Raw genomic sequence first — 15,865 nt, 5'->3', positions numbered from 1 at the left:
ACTTTGGCACATACATGATCGGGCATCGCGCCTTTGCGAATCCGGGCAATATCGCAATGCGTAGGCATAATCCTGAATCCTGGTGGCGGAATAGTGCAGGCGTTTGTCAGTACGGCATCGCCAAAGGTACAGTGTATTTTGCCATGTTTGGGAAGATCTGGGTTGCAATGGTAAGCAAGGACGGGGGTTCCCGGACAAATTTGATGTGATGCGACATGTCCTGTGTAAAGACTTCGCCATGTTGTGGGTGCTTGGAACGGACCCGCCGGATAGTGCGATAGTGCATCAGAACTCACAGCAGCTGTGCATCGCTTAATACGAAAACAGAAAAACAGTATCTTGAGATCGGCCGTCTCTTCTCGAGCGGCCTGTCCGGCGTGCGCACTCTCGTTGTGCCCTGAACGCCAGACACTATATCTAACCTCTTCTTGCTCTTCCCTTGCTCGCTGTCGTGCGTTTCATACTCTCTAGCTTCTCTTTGACGTCTTCATTTCCCTGCTTCTTATTTTCCCTGTGTGTTCTAATCTGCTTCTCTTCTCTCACCTTGCGTTCCTCTTTCCTCCCTCTTACACCATTCCATGCTCGTTACTCATTGCGCAGCCACGCCCTGCACTCCTTCATGCCCTAGCCGAAATAAGGTGGTTTGACAGAAGTCGAAACGCCTGAACATGCATATGATGGCAACATGAGCGGCCTTAACTGTCATGAGCTGGTCGACGAGTGGAGCGCTGCGACCACCACGCGAGTGGCCGCTGTTTACATCTTCTTTCGCGAACTTATCCACATCTGCCTAACCGTCCATGACAACCCTTCCGAGGAAATTCCTTTGTTCTCGTCACCACGAAAGTGTTGCCAAACACCGATCGCGAAGATGCTAGATGCAGGAGACAGTATGCGACGTCACTGCCATATTTCTACGGAGGTCTTCGCCCGTTACCTGCGATCGTGCGACGTCCACGCAAGCTTGGGGTGGCTCCACGATTTACACACAGTAGTGGCGACATCGGTGGTAGCAGATGTGCTTCGCTTCCTCCTTCCAAACGTCGTTGCTTTCAGCTGCATCACATTCCGGACCGACTATCATCAGGTACTGCATACTGCAGGAACTCAGCATCTCTGCAATCCCTACCAGGCGAGCTGCCGTTATTATTATGCTTACGTTGGGCCTGATTCGTCCTTTCTGATGCTCTCAGGTACCACTCACGCGCCTCCATGAGACCACTCATGCGTTGAACCATTGGAAGGCGACCTCAATCCGAGATCGCAGTTGCAGCTTTCAGAAGCAGCCACTATATCATGATGCGCTGTGTTGAGAAATTCGTTGTGCAGACATACCCGCATCCCGATCGGCTTGACAGCTTCTGCAACCTGATGGGGCGCACTGGCGCACGCTGGACTACGTCCACTTCAGCAGAACCAGGAAAGCTTTATTACGAAGCCGAAAAGAAACCTCTCCTCAATCACATCGTCAACGCAGCACATGAGCCGATTTCTCATGTTCTAGAGACACCCACGTCAATCTCTCCCCTTCCCGCGCGCTAGCGGGTACCGATCTTACGCTAACCCCAACTTGGTCACCACTCGTGCTTCTCCACTCACCGCGTTGATAGCACGCAGAGGAAGAAGCGACTGCAGATTTGTGGATGCTCCCGAGTAATGCTCTCCACAAGATTTGCTTTGCTGTATACAGCGTGGATGCCGACGCAATGAAGGTGAAAGTGAAAGTGAGAGTGAAGATGACATGTCGACTCGCGCTCTCTCGACGCGTCGCGGTGAGCGTTTGCTGCATGGCTACCTGCATACGAAGTGACGCGCACTGCGCACGACACATAAACAGAAAATTCCACTGAGCTGCGCGTGCAAAGACCTTGACACTTACCCTCTCTTTGCAATCCGGCCGACCGCACCTTGGAATCCAACGCCGCCCAGTCAACCCTCAACACACGCCTGACTATGGCGGACGAGACACCCACACAGGGTAGGAGCAATGGAAGTAAGTATCGGATCAGCAATTGTCAATAATACTGCTCATGCTGACCTGTCCACAGGGCGCTACAAACCACTGACACCGAGCCCGAGCCTGCAACCCGCCCCTCCTACTACCGCATCACACCCCATACCACCAGTCACGACGTCTTCCGATCTCCCAACGGGCCTACAACTGCTGCCTCTCAACGGTTCCACGGCCAAAGGCGGATATTTGGATTTATCTGGGTCACTTCTCTACCCAATGGCGGACCCGCTGACCGAGTTCAAATTCCCAGAGCCGCTGGCTCAACCCGACGTACCGGAGGCGCCGAGCACCTCGGCAACGGCCTGGGATCATACCACCTTTCTTGTCAAAACCCCAGCACCCCACCAGACCTTTGTGTTGCCGGAAGATGATCTCAACATTGATCTTGGCGAAGACGACCCAATCGACACCGTCGAAACTGGTGGTGATCTAGGTGTAAAGAGGAAGAGACAAGATGACGAAGAGGAGGGAGATCAGAGCTTCGATGAGGCGATAGGCAAAGAGACCATGGAAGGGGATGACACTGATGACAAGGATGAAGTTGTTGGTACGAGCAAAGAAGATGTCAGGACAGTGGCCAAAGAAGAGGGGGCTGGAGGAGGAAAAGATGAGATGGGCGATACTGGTGAAGAGAAACCCCGGCGAGATGTCATGGAAGAAGGCACCAAGGAAGTAGTAGGAGATAACAACACAGACGGTCAGAAAGAGGTCGATGGTCTGTTACTCCAGGCGCTAGATGAGATGGTGGAAGAACCAGACAAGGAAGCGGACGATGAGGAAGGAGCTGCAGAGTCGCCTCTGAGGGGGCCAGGAACACTCCTCGACCCAAGTCGTTACCCAGAGGCTGCTGGAAGTGGCTCCAATGTCGTCGCAGGCAGGGCAGCCACTACAGCGACCGTACCGGACGTAATGCTTCCGAACGTTCACGTCAACGAGGTCAACAGCGGCGAGGCGAACCTTCGGGGTTTTCTCCAGGGATGGCGCGAGGAGCTGGCAGAGGAAGTAAAAAGCACAACAGCTACATCGTCCGCGCCAGCGAAGGAGACGGCATCAGCATCAGGGGGTTCGGATCGTGACAGTCGTCCTCGTGTGGGCTATGCCAACCAAGGACCGGTGATGAAGAAGGCTAAGAAGGAGTAACGTTTCGTATGTTGGGGCAGACTGTCGTATCGGTGGAAACTTTGTATAATGCTGAACGTTCGTGTGAACTGGTGGATCTAATGAGAACGCGGCGAAGGTAGTCATCGGTAGTCTAATACATGGTACAATCTCTTCTCACTGTGGCCATCTCACATGCCACAAGACTTGCATGACATGCATGTCGGTTTCTGGTGTTATCCCGTTGCATTACTCACCATGTCGCAGCAGGTGGCTTGTCTGTCATATGTCTCCGTGCGGATCAATACCTAGGTACCGTCGACAAAATGGAGCCAGTGCCCCTTGCTGTTGGCGTCGAGTCCGCAAGGCCGCAAGGCTGGCTGAGATCGGCTGAAACGTGAAGGAAATACCGGTGCGAGGACTTTACGTTGATGCATCAGCTGCTAGATAATTCAGATGAGGCGCGCGTGGATGAACCTTTGCCGCGGAGATGCAGACATGTCACTCACGTAGCCTGCGGGCCGTGTGCCCAGGTGATGTTCGAGCAGAGGGTGGTGGGCTGGTTCCAGTAAGGGCCGCGCTAGAGATCTCCACGAGCTCCGATTGGACAGTTTGAGTCGCGCCGCTTGACACTCGACCTCAGCATATTGTCTCCATGACCATGGCCCACGCTTCTCTTAACCGCTTCAGTGTAGTATGGACATCATACCCCATACCGTATTGATGACTCTGAGATATCCGCGGTCTCCAACGCTTGACTGCGAGGATGCAGTGTCCGACACTTTGGCCCCGGCAACATGCTCACCATCGACAGCACTCATCTCTTGAACACCAGGATGGAATTGGCGTTGCTATATCGTACACCTTCTTGGACAACAAGTTGGCGTACACGGAGCGTTTCCCTACTTTCTCTCAGGCGGCACTGTTGCTTCTCGTCTCTCGAACGCCTCTTTGGCACCCGACCTTCTGCTCGGGGTGACGACATGATCACGCCAATATGACTGTGTTGGTCTCGGCAAAACGACTTACTTCGCCGGCCAGTCTCGAGCTCGGAACTGGCGTGAGTGGCCGGCTCGCAAAAGACCGCTCGCGACGAACACGCTGCGCAAAGCTTGGATAGCCTGGACGCGAAAGAAGATCCTTCACCCTGTGAGTAGATGTCTCGCGTCACGCGACGCTGCAAGATTGTTGACACTGTGTAGGCGACAAAATGCTACCGCGACTGAAGCACCCCTTAAGCCTACACGTATATCGGCGCGCTCGACGATCGCACTATGCCACCCCAACGTTCGACACGTTCCTGCAACCTGCAGACAATCAGGACGGCGCGGCGAGAGCATGTCGCGATCACATTGCTTCCACGGAAGATGGCATGCGCCGTGGACATGGGTCTGGCGACAACGAAATGGTCGCAACACCGTCAGCATTCACAACGGATTGGAGTCGGGAGGGCGTCGCGGGCAACTTGGATCAGAAGCGTAGATTCACGCCCCTGAAGCCCGGCCATTGTTGTTCCGAAAGTCACGCTTGCCACCGCAGCGGAAGTACCAGCCCTGCTCGAGTCTTGTTGACATGGACTGTGTTGTGCTTCCTGGGGGGGCTGTGGTCATTTGGGGGTGTGGGTCAGGCGCGCGAACAACACCCTGACAGCAGACTCTCTGCACCCATCGAGATGCGAACGTCGCAATCGTTCCGCGGGTTGTCGTGCTTCACTGCATGCAGATGGTCATAACTGCAGGAGTGTGATCGAGCTGTCAAGGACAGCTGTGCTGTGACGGACGACGTGCGCGAGGTGCAATATCAGCAAACCTTGATTTCGTCACCAGCCTGTGTTAGGAGGAAGTTGAAGAGGTGTGAACACATTTCTTCTACTCTGTAGCTTACAAGACCATGGAAAAACACCCCAGGAATTTATCCAGCACTGCATTCATCAGGGTTATCTGCCCAGATGTTGTATCGTTGTCACAGCCTTTTGCAGCAGGCACGTGTTCGACTTGCCGCATGAATTGCCGCTACTATGGCGATGCGCCACCAACGCCCCGCACCTTGTCGCCGAATCTTAGGCGCTGCTGCTGCCTGGCACCAAGTCCTCATCACCAACACTGGATGCACCACCCACCAATAATCGTGTCTCTGCACACGCACTCATGAAATCGGGCCGCGTCGTCAATATCAGTGTTCCATTTCGAGATTGCTGCCTTGCTGCTTAGTGCCTCACGCGAACAGGCTAATATCGCGAAACCATCGCGCAGTCACGCCCGCGCTGCTGCCGACCGCACGCTTTTCCTACATATAGCGCTCGTTTGTCTTTCCCTAGTCTCAAGTACCACAGATCACCATGGAACTTCCCGATGAACTTTACCTCGAGATCTTCTCACATTTGCCCCAGCACCACCTGCGCTCAGTATCTCAAACATGTCGCGCTTTTGCGACCATTGTGAGGCCGCTGATGTTCGCCACAATTCATCTAGATGGCTCTCCCCAGAGCAGATTTGGCAGGATGGAAAATGACGAGTGTGTCATGTACCCGGGTCGTTCACGCACGGTGGAGTTGGTTTCTTTGGAAAGTACAGTGGATGAGCTCATTGCGCACGACATTGCGCGGCATGTTCGGAAGCTCAAGTTTAGTCCCAAATACTACGTAGTTGGTAAGCTCAGCCGATGGATATTTATCCATAGCCAGACGGATACTGACTGTTCTCCCAGGGTTCTGGTCGAGGTATCGCCATTGGCTAGAGCGTGAGCAAGATTACGAGGAGGACTTTCATCGAATGTATGATGAAGAAGACTTTGAAACTGACTCTGAAGGTGAGTATGCCGGAATTCGTCGTCTCGCCGCGGAACGACTAGCAAGACCCGATAGAGAGCGCGAATTGATCGAGCAGGCGGAAGCGATCTGGGCCGCCAAGGTGGAGGAGCAGCGCGTAAGGGCAGACGCGATTCTGGCAGCAATGGTCAAGCTCTTCGCACATATGCCGTGTCTGAAAGCTATCGAAGTCCAAGAGTGGCGTTGTGACTTGGGCGACTATGGATTCGAAGAGGGTGGCGAGTGAGTATGACCACATGATTTGCATGACACCAAACTAACGCAGTCAGCGATGAAGTGGACGAGCAGTTTTCTGGATGCGGCACGACCTGGAAGCACCTTGAACTCCTATGCTCCGCCGTTCAAGCGTCGAACAGTCGCATCCAGAGTCTGCTTCTCCCCAAGATTGATCCATCTTCAATCACGACAAGTGCCGCCTTGGAACACATGTTCAACTCTCTCACTGCACTTTCGTTCAACGCCGAGAGTGTCGACTTCATGCTTGACACATCTAACAACGAAGCTGAATCCCTCGCTGCCTTGATTCGTTGCTCATCGGGGACGTTAAAAACATTCGAGTTCCGCAACATGACTACATCACATCCCCAACTACCGGATGTGGGCGAGCACAACATCGCTAGGCTCTTTCGTAGCATCAGTGCCACCGACTCAGCAGACATTACACCGCTAGTCTTTCCGGCCTTGACAACTTTGAAGCTACGGAGTTTGGTTCTGGACACACCGACTCTCATCACCTTTCTCTCCCGACAGTCGCAATTGCGATATGCTCGCTTCGAGTACATCTATCTCGCTACCGTAGGGTACAAATGGAGCGATGTCGCCGAAAAATTGCCGTCATCGTGCAACCGACTATATATTGGTAACAGTGGGCACGAAAAGTGGGGGCCAGACTCGCCCGCAGCGTACAACCACATTAAGAAATTCTTACCGTTTCAAGACGATATGCCGGCTACATCAGGTTGGCGACTCAATGATGCCGCTTTTCAAAAAGAGATGGATGATGAGATCCAACGAAACATGGATGGCGGAATGAGGTTGTTGCCCCCGGAACGCTGGTTTCAGGGCAAGACGAAAGAGGAATGGGTGGATATGATGCGAATGGCCAGTGAACATGCAGAGTTTGAGAGAATTTGAGTAGTTTTCCAGGCAGGGAAGTTAGCTCTTACAAATACAAAGCACCGAGTGTCTTTGTTGTGAGACGATTAACATCGATACGAGTGAATAATACAGACGCAATGAAGTTGGCAATATGTCAAAAGACGCTAGTTTGGCAAATGTGGCAGATGTACATCACAGCTCTCAGTACAAGACCTTGCTATAACACGACTATCATCATAAACGGTCTCGTCGCAAAGGAAATTCACGCAGGCATCAGAGACACGCTCGCAACTGACCTGTGTCGATAAGGAAACGATTACATCCCTTATCCTTCAACTGTTCTTGTCCTCTTCGCGTTGCGACTGCTGCTTTACGCACTAGAACCGCGGCCATACACCGGTCCTCACATGCTTGCTTTGCACCGAGCTAGTTGTACCCCGGAGCATACGTCGCCGGGGCTTCGTGAACAGATTCGATCGGCGAAGAGACAATTGACAGGCGGAACTCGCGATCGCCAGTAGGCTCGTTGGTGGAGGGATGTGTTGATGGTGACGTGGCGTTATGAGCCAAAAGAGAGGATGATGTACCATTGGATACCGGTTTCGAGGGGCTGATGGGATGATGAACGCGTAGCGCTGGCAGAATGTATGGTTGTGTGAACGAGGTCGTGCAGTCAAACGAGAATGTATTGACTTGGCCGTGCATTGCAGTTCGAATCGGTATGGATATCGGTACGAATGGTGACTTTGGTGCAGATATCTGACGTCGTGTCGTGCGGCGATGAGGAGTGGAAGGTGGGGTATGTAAAGGCGCTAATCTCCTCACCCGTCGTGATGACCTGGAGCGAGTCGAGACGGTCGGCGGCAGCGTTTCGTATATGCGATGAAGCGGTGGTGCAGGACGGCTCGCAATGTGATCTCTCGTGTAGTTCTCATCATCTTCCCACAAAGAATCGGCGGCACTGAATACAAAAGGAGTGTCGGCACGGCGATACACAGGTACCAACACCGCATTCGCGAGGTTGGCCTTGTCGCGAAGCGGGATGCGTGCACCCTCGTTTCGCGGCAACGGCCTCCGAAAATTCGTCGTGGAGTTGTCAGCGTAGATGAAGAAGTCGGGTTTGTGTCTTCTCTCTCTGTGGGGTGTTCGTAGACAACGTTGTGAATTTAGGATTGCGCAATTGATAGTGGTTGAAGTGGAATCTGGGGTGGTTACAGGGTGATGTTGCGCAGACGCCTGCATTGTGATGGTAGCGGTGGTGCCCATGATGTTGCTAAAGGTTTTGGTGACGAGATGAGTAGTAGAAGCTTAAGTAGTCACGATCAGCGTCGCATGTGGAATATGCTCGGTCCTTTCTGGTATCTTTCCAGGTCACTTTGGAATGTTCAGAATGAAAGACCAAAGGTGAAGGAGACGTTTTCGGGCCTGGTTCACCCTCTCGCGCTGAACCAGAATCGCTCTTTGAGATCTTGATTCACCTGCACGTCGAAGTCTCCGTAGTGCCCCTCTTGAGCCATACCTCATTCCCATCGTGTTCAAGGCGCCCGATGTAGACGCTAGTGCATCCGTAGAAGATCTAGATACCTGATGCAAGGCAGAAACTAGACAGCCCTGCAGCTTACAATGGACAGCGAGGAGCAAATTGTAAGCCTTAACAAGGTACTTACTTGGTAACAAAGCCGGAAAAGGGATGTTTTCATGGACTAGTGCTGCCCAGTCGTATGGATGTGAGCCTCATCTCCTCGCTGTAAACTCGCGCGTGTTATTGTATGTGCTTCGTCAGATCAGGAGACAGAGGAGCTGTATGTCGCATCGTTGGAGTATCGCTGTTGGGAACCGGGAACTGATCACAGGTTGAGCGTGTTGAAGACATCTTGGAAAGAAGACGGCGTGAGCTTCGCTGAAGATCGTGAGACGACGTTGAAGATGCAGCTGGCGGCTGACCCCACGCTAAGACGCGCCTGGAAAAGCACGGGTGCTCAGGTTCACTTCGGCAATTAAGTGGGTCGCGCGCTGCTACCCCGGTCATGGCTGCGCGTCATGATGGCGTCCAACACATCACCGAGATTCAAGCGCTCCATCTTGAGCAGTAGCAACAACGAAATCGCCTATCGAAGCAGTTAATACGGCTGGCAGACTGCCTGTATTCCCATCATTGAGGAACATGTGACGAGTTTGGGTCTTCTGTTGACGATGGCGGATGTGGCGTTGGCACGCGCTGAAACCTGACCCGAATATGAGCCCGACAACTTTGGAACGCCGTGTGAGGGGCTTTCATGTCGCGCATCCTGGTTCTGTGCGATCGTGTGCGCTCTGCATCAAGACATCAAATCTGCCCGACCCATCGAGAGTGACTTTGACAAGCACTGCGCATGCCTGGGTGGTGTAGGGGGTCGATTTAGCGAGAACTAGGGGATATTGGCGACGACTGTACAGGTGACTGTAGCGACTCAGAATTTGCGTCGCTGCGACGACAATGCGAGACATTAAGAGCAAATACTCTGGGAATACCAGTACGTAACGACTACGGTACAGCGTAATGCGTGCCACGTGCCCTTTGCAATCGTTCGTAACGTAGACAGCCTGCAAACAATGACGATGCTGATCTGGCCCGTTATCTGACTTCTTTGAGCATCTATCGGGTTTGACAATCTTTCTATCGCGCCAGCAAGCCAGAAATTCACCCATGAACACGATGGCTGTTAGGATAGGCTCCTGCGAAGGACGACGGTGTTGATGCATTCAGTAGAGCTGGGTGTGGAGCGTCGCAGCAATGCCCGCATCCGTCCCCGATCGTATTGACGCTTTAATGGAAGCTTCCAGGTTCACTGCCGGCTGGAACTCCTCGGCTTCTGCCACTTTGTCTCTATGAGATTGTATTCCGGTTCAAGGATACGGTCGAGTTCTTCATTGCCCAAAGTGTCGACGCTCCACTGATGACCGTCTCGCATGTAGCAAAGAAATGAAGGGGGAGCAAACATATTAGTACGGACTTCACAATTTGGCGTAATTTGTCGCAGCCATTCCGGATACGATTAAACGATATTGATTCCTATAGAAAATATGGAAGACCATTCAGCAATGAGTCCGCTCCCCTTCTAGACCAATCACTTGGCCAACGTATAGCAGCTATCATTACCAAACTTGAGCTGGCTTTCTGATAGGTACAGCGCCGTACCTGTCGCATGGTTCAACGAGGCATCGTTCACATGGTTGTTGTGGTCGTCGACCTGCTCCACGCACGTTGGGCCCTCCCATAGGCTCTCTGTCGCATGCATATCGTTTGACATATCGGGATAGACAAATTGCTGCAAGCTGCGTTAACAATGACTCACAATAGAAGAAATAGATGCCAGCTGACCGTGCTGTGACTTACTGGAACGTCATGGTCCGGTAGAATGGATGAGGAGGGCCAAGGTTGATTCCAGGACGGGCGTAGTGCGCACTGGACATCTGATAAGACGGAGGACGAGCGCTTGCGCTTCTTCGGTCGGATCGTAGGCAATTCGCAGAATCGAGATAGCCCTGACGAGTCGTACTCTCGGCTCGAACATGGGGCTGCGCGCTCCTCCGGTGATGGTAGAGAAGAACTCAAGGACTCAGGTGTGAACCCACTGCTGATATCGTCGAGCCACAGGCTTATGGAAGTGGCGTTGTCCAATGGAAGACATATGTCGTGAGTTGAGTTCAGAGCCGCTTGCGTTGGCAACATTGGAGCCCGCTCCAGTAAAGGCGGCGGTGCGGAAAAGCATTCCGGTGTGGGGTCATCCCAATTGGTCACATCGCCGCCACCGAACTCAGGGCCGTTGGACATGTCTTGGAGCCAGGTCAGTGGCAGCTGTTCATCAACCACAGTGGATTGTTGCGCAAAGCTAAGAGCGGGAGAGCCAGCAGCAACGCGATGACTGGTGAATATGGAAGGGATGCGAATTGGGCGCGCTCTTCTTGTTGTTGTAGCTGCGATAAAACTACCAAAGTCTTTGGTCTCCAACGAAATGTCATTCTTGTTCGGTTCTGTCGCCCGCATGGAGGGGATTTCGGGAGCTTCGAAGGCACCGGAATGGCAGTTGTCCAAGGAGAACTTGTCTTTGGCCGAGTCGGCGGTCTGCATCATCATCAGACTGATCGCTGCTGCAATGTCATCGAAGTCTTCAGTGTCGGTTTGCGGACTGGTGGAAGGTTTCGTTGGCTCCATTGTCTGCATGGAACGGCTGCTCGTAGCGGGCGCAAAAGGATCAAGACCAGCAAGATCCATGAGATCATTTGCACCTGTGTCAGCGATGGAGTGGACTGGCAATGTCGAGGCTTGCTCTATGGAATTGTTGGTGAACGCAGGCGGGAGTTGGCCCTTCAGGATCTTCGGGAATAACGCTTCCTCAGTCCCGATGTGCGTCTATATACTTATACTTGTCAAGTATCCAGATCAAGGCCAGCGAAGTTCGCGGCACAGTATTGCCTTGGTCGTGGCGCTAGATCGTGAGACGTTCATGACTAGCGTGTGTGTTCACACTTGCCCCCCATGCGCGCAAGCGAAGTCCCCATGTCAGCCAAAGACATGGCCATCGTCATGAAAACAAAGAGCATTCGACTAAATGCGTTCATAGAGTACCAGAGCTGGGGCAGGAAGAACATGGTTTTCGACCCATCAGGAGGTCGGGCTTCATCTCGCGCCCCCCATGATTGTGGCAGTCCGGTGGCGGGCACCGTGTCACCGGTACGGGGTAAGCTTTGCTCGGTGACCAAGGTAGCACTTGAATCACTCGCATGCAAACAGCGCACCTCACAATAGGAAACGAGCCCTAAGGTCAGCCTGGGTCCAAGACAAGGAAGTGGCCGTCGCAGAGGTATGAGGGTGGACAGACTGTGAGCAGGGTGCATACGTGTCTTGTATTGGCTCATTGCGGGCACGGACCATGGTATCTAGGAGGAGACATCTGATGCGAGGTGTGGTTGAAAGTATTCAGATGTCTATCCAAATCCTTGACATTGCGGGTGGCGACGCTGATATGCATAGAATCTTGGTGGTGAAGAGGAGTTTCAAGCATAGTTGTTCGATCTGGCTCCTGCGAATCTTCTCCAACGGTACAGCAGACTATGCGCACACATAATGCTTGGGACATGAAGTCTGATCGGTTGCGCCTTTCGAGTGAATCCAACCTCCCAACTGGAAAGAAAGTCAAGAAGGTAAAAATGGGAAAGAAACACAAAAGAGAAGGAAGAGTAATACGAAAGAGACCAGTTCAAGCAGACTGCGACGGGGTGTAGCTATTGGTGACGTTGACCACCGCCGATTCGAGGACAGTGAAGACGTACCCATTCAGCCTGTGCGTGATACAACTTGTAGAGACCTGCGTGCACGCCCTCTTGATAATCTCTGGCAAAGTGACTACACTCCTCGTCCAAGTGGCGGTCTACCTGGCTGCGCAGCGCCTTGTTGGCTAGTCCGGGATGCGAGTATGGCACCGAGAACTCAACATCACCAGCAGAGGTAGCGAAGTCTGCACGCAAAGGCTCACCGAATCCGTCCATCCAGAAGATCAGATCGCCTCTCGTGAGAAGCCAGTCGGGCGCCGTTACCCCAAACTTCTTGCAGTATTCCGACATTGCGAGATTGACAGGCGGAGTTGATCCGTGGCCATCGGTGCTGACTTTGATCCCGTGGCGGTAATGAATTGTCGATGTCTGGATGGCGTCGCGCAGAAGCAATAGCATTCTCTCATTCAACTGGCCAAGGAGAAATTGACGTGTGTGAAGTGTCTGGAGGCCGGAGTGTTTGCCAGGTGCATGCACAAGTTGCACACGGATGGGGATATCGGGACGAGGAAAGTCGACAGGCCACGACCACTCGCGACGCATCTCAATCTGGAGTAAGCCATGCACATCCATTTCGACGTTGCGCAGGGTCGTCGTAGGGGTGAGCTGAAAGGTAACAGAAATGCTCAGATGCCTGTTACGTAACAATGCCCAGTGCAAACAATCGAAGCGATCTGGACCTCCGGCATCTTCGCGTACATAGCGAAGGAGGTCCCAGAAACCCGACTTATCCTTAGAGGTGGTATTCATCGGAAGGCGCACCGTTACTGGCTCGGCCAGCATTGTGATGGAGGATAGCGCTTTCAGCCGAAAGGAGCGATTCAGAGCGAGCAAGACGTGTAGGTGCTCGAGGCCACGTATCCGGCGCATACCAAGGTCTACTTCAATTGCCGAAGACGGCTCTTTCGCAGCCGCCATGTACGCCGAGACGATGCGACCTTGTACGCTGAAGGGAAGACCCGCCAATCTCGCCTGGCTCTTCTTTGCTGGGTGTCTGACGAGATCAGGGAGAGAACGAGGCTCCGCAGGGAGGCATTCGATGGACATGGCACATGCACCTGTTGGCGTAAGACACTCGATGGAGCTCACGAGCCCTTCTGTTGAGCTCTTGAATCGAAGAAGACAAGTGCCGGATGAAGATATTTGGACGCTAGCGAGCAGCTTTCGTGGTGTAGTCAGAGCGACGGGTCCATAGGCAATGGCAGCAAAGGCAGCGTCTGCTGCACAAAGCGCGTCTGACCGGTCTACATCGAGATCATTGGCATAATGCTGGTGGGCAAGAGCGTATTTGATGTGACACCGGTCCAAGCGAAGTTCCCAGAGCGCGCGCAGCAGGGGTAGGACCTCGAAAAGCCGTGCGTTTGAGGTGGTAACCGGATGGAACGATTGCAGCTCGTTCAGGTCGCGACCGCGGTGAACGACGTGTACGGTTAGGTGGCGAAGATGCCTTGCTTGTGATCCCAGTCCCAAAAGCCAACTAGTTGTGTGGTTCAGGGCAGATAACCATGTGGAACCCGATGCGGTCGCGGCAAGGAAACGGTTGCGGGTGTACAAGATGCCGACAGCTTCATGATAGATTTGCCGGCATGTCGAAAGTAGCGCTACTGGAGGTACATAATTCTGAGATGCATGCGCAGATGGCGGGACAGAGAGTGCTATCGGCTGCTCAAATTCGAAGAGCAGCTCGTAGACTATGTTACGTGCCTCACCCGAGAGGTTGAGAAAGCTAGGTGCCTGAGAATCGATCGGATGCGCCGTGACTTCGGGTATCGACACCGTATCTGCCGGAGGTCCCAGTGACAATCTCGGATATGCAGGCATGTTTCTGAAGGTGGAGATGCAGTACTATCGATATGTAGCAGTAGTCCAAGGGATGGAAACGGTGGAGGTAGAGAGGCGAGGGGTTTGCAGAGGCACCGAGCGTGCAGAAGAGGAGACGATACCCGAATGTCGGCGGTCGGCTGCGGCTTGTTGATGCTTGCGCGCTGATACGCGTCGATGTCGATGGCGGAAGCGGTTGGCGCTGGCACTGCTACATTAATTGCTGTTAGTACTTCTCATTGAGTGATCACATTGTATCAGGCCTTGCTTAATGTGTCTGACGGATACGTTTACAGCACCAGATATGACTTGGGGATCCTCGTAGGCTCACCAGAAGAGCATGACTCGTCTGGAAGCCAGACAAATGCTGTTGGATAGTAGTTCAAGAGTGTGGAGAAAGCGACACAGTATATGAGAAGATTTAGGCCGTGCGAATCGCGGGCTCGCAGGTGGAAAGAAACGATCGAGGAGATGACGAATTTGCTTGCTTGATGAGCGCGCCGGTGCCAAGATGCCATTGCGTGGTTGAGATTGAAACATGCAGCCTGCCATCAGTCGTGTAACATGAGAAGTGAAAAGCGACAGGTAGCGGCGTGAAAGCACTGCTCTATCCGCAAGCGAGGCGCAAAAATAGCTGTCCTTGTGATGGAAGGAACATTCATCGTGTGAGGCGTATCGAATGATGCCCGGATCGAGACCAGATAATTGGATGGTTCATGGCCATCCTGAAGACAGGACAGCACTGCACCTGGGAGTGGCGAAGGGTCAGCTCTTGGTCATAAAAGGTGGAAGACCTGTCGCACTCCAACATGTTTGCAGGAAAAGATGGGTTTGGCGCGAAAATGGACAGAATCGAATCTGGTGATTGAGATGGGGAGGGCGAGGAGGTTGGCGATGATGACGATGGCCGCGGGTGTCTGTGCGCCTTGCCAAGCAGACTTTCCGCCCTCCCCCGCGTGGCCGAGAGCCGCACTAGAAGGCTGCCCAGGTGTCCACCTGTCTCTGCACCGCATTGCCCGCCTCTACCATTACCACCAGCAGTCATACGCCCCGGAACCGCAACAGCTGCATCGCGCATCACGTCATCGGCTGGTCAACCCATTCACGCCCACTGAACAGGCACGTCCACATCGCACTCGGCTATGGCTGCGCGACCGAGGTCACCAGATGCCCAAGTCTTCATGGGCAACTACTGGCTTACGCGATTACAGACATGAACGATACCAACTCGTACCGGAGGAAACCACCCTGTTGTGCTCCAGTCACTCCACAGAGCCTCCTCAACGCCATACAACCTATCATCAGCCACCCTCGATCGCCTCCGACCCCCTACAACAATGGACACAACCTCTACACGTGCGGGAGGATGCGTGAACGGCGCATCTCACTCACCACTCGTCAAGCGTCTCTCGATGTCATCAATCGGTGCTGTAGATCAACTACCCAACAGCCGAGAGAGACAGCGATAGTGCAGACTACAAGAACATATGATGGAGCGAAAATGGTCCCCTTTCTGTTCAAGGCGTACGATAGCCTCACACACTCTCCTCCGCTGTTGCGCGCGGGGTCTGAGCTACTGCCGCTCGTCAATCCAGCGCCGTATGGGCCTCGGTCAGTACCCCATTGGAGTACCTAGCTTGCTTGGTACCTGAGGGGGGAAGAGATCTCAAGTCATACCCGCCTCTACCGTAAAG

General features: G+C 53.3%; 4 protein-coding genes across 4 annotated transcripts; 2 read left to right on the top strand and 2 right to left on the bottom strand.

The window, feature by feature from the left end:
* Nucleotides 1–1,953: 1,953 nt before the first annotated feature.
* On the top strand, nt 1,954–3,154 carry J4E78_010655 (uncharacterized protein; the record flags this gene model as incomplete). The annotated part of the gene is made up of 2 exons (XM_049371231.1): nt 1,954–1,993; nt 2,049–3,154. 2 exons carry the CDS (start codon nt 1,954–1,956, stop codon nt 3,152–3,154), a joined length of 1,146 nt encoding a protein of 381 aa, XP_049217086.1.
* A 2,407-nt stretch (nt 3,155–5,561) lies between these two features.
* On the top strand, nt 5,562–7,073 carry J4E78_010654 (uncharacterized protein; the record flags this gene model as incomplete). The annotated part of the gene is made up of 3 exons (XM_049371230.1): nt 5,562–5,760; nt 5,819–6,161; nt 6,209–7,073. 3 exons carry the CDS (start codon nt 5,562–5,564, stop codon nt 7,071–7,073), a joined length of 1,407 nt encoding a protein of 468 aa, XP_049217085.1.
* A 3,071-nt stretch (nt 7,074–10,144) lies between these two features.
* Nucleotides 10,145–11,526, bottom strand: J4E78_010653 (uncharacterized protein; the record flags this gene model as incomplete). The annotated part of the gene is made up of 3 exons (XM_049371229.1): nt 10,145–10,345; nt 10,414–11,430; nt 11,521–11,526. The coding sequence occupies 3 exons, from the start codon at nt 11,524–11,526 to the stop codon at nt 10,145–10,147; spliced, it is 1,224 nt and encodes a 407-aa protein (XP_049217084.1).
* A 471-nt stretch (nt 11,527–11,997) lies between these two features.
* Nucleotides 11,998–14,171, bottom strand: J4E78_010652 (uncharacterized protein; the record flags this gene model as incomplete). The annotated part of the gene is made up of 2 exons (XM_049371228.1): nt 11,998–12,129; nt 12,351–14,171. 2 exons carry the CDS (start codon nt 14,169–14,171, stop codon nt 11,998–12,000), a joined length of 1,953 nt encoding a protein of 650 aa, XP_049217083.1.
* Nucleotides 14,172–15,865: the final 1,694 nt, after the last annotated feature.

This window comes from Alternaria triticimaculans (genome assembly GCF_023758025.1).
Source record: "Alternaria triticimaculans strain BMP 0046 chromosome Unknown scaffold_36, whole genome shotgun sequence".
Classification (NCBI taxonomy): Eukaryota; Fungi; Ascomycota; class Dothideomycetes; order Pleosporales; family Pleosporaceae; genus Alternaria; species Alternaria triticimaculans.
The sequence above is the reverse complement of the archived record's forward strand: the minus strand, read 5'-3'. Positions and strand labels throughout refer to the sequence as shown.